General features: G+C 40.4%; 1 protein-coding gene across 1 annotated transcript in view; it reads right to left on the reverse strand.

The window, feature by feature from the left end:
* epha10 (EPH receptor A10) overlaps positions 1 to 4737 on the reverse strand; it is a 164878-nt gene that overhangs the window by 24479 nt on the left and 135662 nt on the right. Inside the window, exons 7-9 of the mRNA XM_020597396.1 lie at positions 3193 to 3290; positions 2954 to 3024; positions 624 to 732 (exon numbers count right to left, since the gene is read on the reverse strand). Coding sequence (XP_020453052.1) covers positions 624 to 732; positions 2954 to 3024; positions 3193 to 3290 — 278 coding nt within the window. The remainder of the gene's footprint in view (positions 1 to 623; positions 733 to 2953; positions 3025 to 3192; positions 3291 to 4737) is intronic.

Genomic DNA, 4737 nt, shown 5'->3' on the forward strand with positions numbered 1-4737 from the left:
TGCTGCTAACAGCATTCCTTTAAACTTTTTTTTACTCTTTCACCACTCCTCTATATGAAAACTATTTTGACTACGAAAATCTATGAACCAAACAAAAAAATGTGGACATTTGTCGTGGTGACTCGCGTAACTTTTCCTCTGCTGTTTTCACAGAGCAGCTCCTTTTACCACTGGATCACTGAAAAACTATGCTGAGGTTTTTAAATCTAAACTTAAGACCTGTTTTTTTTCTCGCTAACTTTTAAATATTTACTGTATCTTGTCAACCTGCTATTTTATTGAATATTGCACTCCCTTGCTTTGCCCTAAATTTGTAAATTTCTACATTATACTGTCTGTGTATTTACTGTTATTCATGCATTTTCTGTTTTCAATTTGATTAATTGTCATTTATTTACATTTTTGCATTTTATTATGTGGTTGTAAAGTGTTTTGAGACATCCTGGTGTGAGACCACACTTTAAACAAATTTGAATTGGATTACTGTAATCTGGATTATAATGGAGTAGCATGTGGCTGTATTATAATCTGAGAATGAAAGAATGAGCCACAGGAAGTGTACAGTAGATACAGAATCAATTGTTTATGTGTGTGTTTACGGCTCTGTATTCATTCAAATCTACCTCCTCCAGATGAGCAGTCCCACTCCCATGGAGAGCAGCATGATCAGGGCGGCCACTGAGACGACGACAATAATTACCACCGGGCTCTGTTCACTAGATGCCAGTGCCACTGGAAATGACAAAATACACTCAAGTGAACAAAAGCACACACCTGAACTGAAGTGGGTTCACAACAGTAATTAGTCAGTGATATTTGTGTACTGTGCTGTACATGCTCATCATTACACCATAACTTAACACATCAGTATGCATGTATATGCATATCAAATGTATGCATATGCAAGTCTATTATAGTCTATCACAACCTTCTCTACATTATTAATACTCTCAGTTGACCCTCTCATATGATACTATTTAAAACATTTACACATCCTCAACACCCTTTGGGGAGAAACCTCATATCTACTTTACAGGAAATGAAAAAACACCTGTATCTAAAATAATTCAACATCACAATTTCAAAGTTGGTATTGTGTCTTTATATGAGGTTTTGCTGACAGTTATGAGATTTAGTCACAGGCTCTTCTTATGTTTCATTGGTTAAATGTTTGTAAAACCCACAGACAGACATAAACGGTGATCAATAGCATCAATGTATGAAAAAATAAAAAAGGCAAAATGTAGACATACGAGGTTTCTGCCCGACAGCGACAATATATTCAGCTTCACAAAACAGACTCAAAGGAAAAGAAATAATATGACATCTTGTGTTTTTGTAATGCACAGTATAATTTTATTAGCTGACGCTGTAGTAAAACTAATGGTAGTAGTAAACTAAAACTGCACTGACAAAAAGATCTCAATTTAAGATCCATTTAGCAGGGGTGAATCTAGAAAATTTTGGATGGGGTGGCCAGGTTGGGGCACAAGCTCAAAGAGGGATGGCACATTTGAAATACATGTAACAAGTAAATTAAGCCCTTAGTTCTATGAAAGTAAACATTATTAAGCATCAAATTGTTTATTATGAGTAAAAATGAGACACACATATTGCTTTTCTTTAGCCAACTGTGGCTATGCTCCTTATTTAATCCCAGCTGGGGACATCGCTGCTGCACAGCGGCCCCCCTCAACAAAAAATGACAAGTACTTCATAGCATGCATGCATTATATAAACTAAAACAAATGACCTATATCAGTTATAAAGCACCAGTTAAATCAACAAATTGTCATAGCTTTTCATTCATTAATAGTGACAAGCATCATGTTCTGACTCTGGCAGGGATGGCCAGTACCACCCCGGCCGCTCCCTGGATCTATCCATGCCATTTAGTAGCTGCTCTGGTGCTTTCACTCACATTACATTATCTTCACTGGCAGATGGGCAGATGTCAGTACTACAGAAGTTCTTGGCTGAGAGAGACGAGATCATGGAGTAGCCACTAGTCATCTTCACAAGGAGGAACAATAATCGTAAGCAACTCCATGTAAACACTAATCAAAAATAAACAGACAATAAATGTGTACAAGCTTGTAAAGATTTTTCTCCCCTTTGTATTGCAGCGGTCCACCTGCCAACTTTCCTGCCTGCTTACAATCAATCTACAGATTGTTATGTGCCTAATGCATAATTCTCTTGGCAGATAAATGCTGTAATAGTGTGATTAGGGTTTTGAGTATCTGCCTTTGGTACACGGCCACTAGAGGTTGCTGTGTTGTTGTTTTGTGAGAGTGTCGGGTCATTTTTTATTTGACTCTTGATCTAGCCTGAAGCAAATGTAGAAAAGTGAATGTGCAACATCCAAAAAAGTTATTGCGCTACTAAGACCTCTCCCCCTAAAGCAAACAAAAGAAGTGTGAAACCCCATCTGCTTAAAATAAAAAAAAATAAAAAACAATTTCTGGTAGAGCTGGTCTTTGGCCAACTTTAAAAGATAGTGGTTGTGAATGGCAGATCTGAGGTGAATTGAACTGTGTAAAAAGTGAAGCAGTCCAACAATATAAGTTCAACAAACCTCTTTCCTGGATAATTAAAGATTCAAAGCAAAGCATTTGTAAAAAAAAAAAAAAAAAACACACAAGCTATGAGACATACACTGACACAAAGACACACAGGGAGTCCCAAAAAGACCCTTAGGTGGCACAAGGGACATGATATCAACTTGCACAACCATTTCACAGCTTGCAGCTAAAATCTTGAATCTTCACACATAATCTCAGACACTGTCACACCCCTTCCTCTCTTTCTGTCCCTGTCTCTCGCACTCCAGCAGCACGCCTCATTGTGTGGGCTGGCCTAGTGCCTATACAAACCTCCATCCCAATCTGCCTGGCGGTGCTAAGAGCAGGGAGTGAAGAAACAGGAGAGGAGGCGTAAAACGGCTACTCACACTCGCCAAGTGTCTGCAGCTCCAGGGGAGTGCTGTACGCGCCATAGTCGATGGGCGGCGGAGAGGAGGAGGAGGAGGACGATGATGATGATGATGAAGAAGAAGAAGAAGAAGAAGAGGAAGATGATGAAGAAAAGGAGGAAGAAGTAGAAGATGAGGAGGAGGAGGAAGAGGCAGAGGAGGAGGATGAGAGTGGGGAGGATGACAGGGAAGAGGAGGGGGTTGGTGTGGAGAAAGGGCGGATAAGGAAGACATATGTGGTGCCAGGTTTGAGATTGTTGACACTGATCCGTGTGGCTGCGGTCTTCACAGTAGAATAACTCTGATCCTTTTGTTCCTGTGGACACAGAAAGCGAAGTGAGAGACAGAGGAAACAAAGAAAGAGAATGAAGGAGGGAGATGAGGAGGTGGAATCCATTTGTGAGATGCCTTGTTCATTTCCACGGCACAGTTTGTAATGCTGGGGGATGTGCGAGACAATTTAGAAACAGAATCAAAGGCTTTGGTAATATTTCATTTACTGAGAGAGAGGAGCAGCGTTTCAAAGAGTCACAAAGTTTTACAGAGTCAGATGCTTTTCCAGGCGAAGCTGAGTTAGACTTTTCAATTAAGAAGCATCAGTCGGCACCTTCGGAAAAAACACCACAATAATAAAAGCATGACTTTAGTCATTAGAAAGGTCTTTGGGAAAATAATCAACGCTGGTGCTCATATGTTTGTGGGAATGAGTCACATGTTGCACAAGTGGGCACAAAAAGGCAGTGAGTAGGTGACACACAATAACATAACTGCTCTACTTGTTGACTGATACTTTGCCTCTTTTCCCATACCTGCCTTAAAATAACCCTCACTGTACTGTACTGTACTCTGCATGTCAGTAAGATCACTCCAAATGAGGGTGAGCTTGTAAAACAAATATGAGCATAAATCTGATTTTCATGCCAAGTTACTTGCTAAACATCACTATATTAACATTGCACTTGTTAGCATACTGATGTGGGGTTCAACTAAAAGCACAGCTGTGCATAGGCACAGCCACACAGAGATGCTAGCATGGCTCTAGACCCTTAGCTTTGTTCAGATGTGCCCAAGAATGGAGCTGCATGATGAAAGACTAAATAAAGTAGAAAATCGTCTAAACAGAGGGACACAGGCAGGGGGAGTGGCAGCTATTGTATAACAAGCAACGCCTGTGGAGTGTGCTAATATGTTACAGACAGGACAGATGAACAGAGCAGGATGGAGAGGACTGAAGGAGAAAAGATGGCATTCTCAGAAAAGACTGGTGGGAGGAAAACAACAGCACTCAGACAACACTTGTAATCATCACTTATGAATAAACTGTTTAGTCATTATCATCGTTAGTCATTACTATAAACTACAGCATGTTATTTGTTATCCAGATAACTTGTGTCAGAGTGTTATCAAATGTTTAACTATTGATTAAAAAAAAACACAAGTAAGCTCTATAATATGTGGATTCATAATGTAAAGCTGCACCTTCACTGATCAGCCACAACATTAAACCTAGTAGCAGGTGGCTGCATAGCTGCAGACTGGTCAGACTGCCCATGCCCACCCCGTCCTCCGCTGAAAGTGCCTACATTTGGCATGTAAGTGTCAGAATTGGACCATGGAGCAATGGTAGAAAGTGTCCCAATCAGATGAATCACATTTTCTTTTACACCACGTGGATGGATGGGTGCGTTGCCTGGCTGGGGAAGAGTGGGCACCAGGAAGATGGCAAGCCAAGTATACCCCTTCATGGCTAAAGCATTCCCTGT

Source organism: Monopterus albus, unplaced genomic scaffold, assembly GCF_001952655.1.
Source record: "Monopterus albus unplaced genomic scaffold, M_albus_1.0 scaffold34.1, whole genome shotgun sequence".
NCBI lineage: Eukaryota > Metazoa > Chordata > Actinopteri > Synbranchiformes > Synbranchidae > Monopterus > Monopterus albus.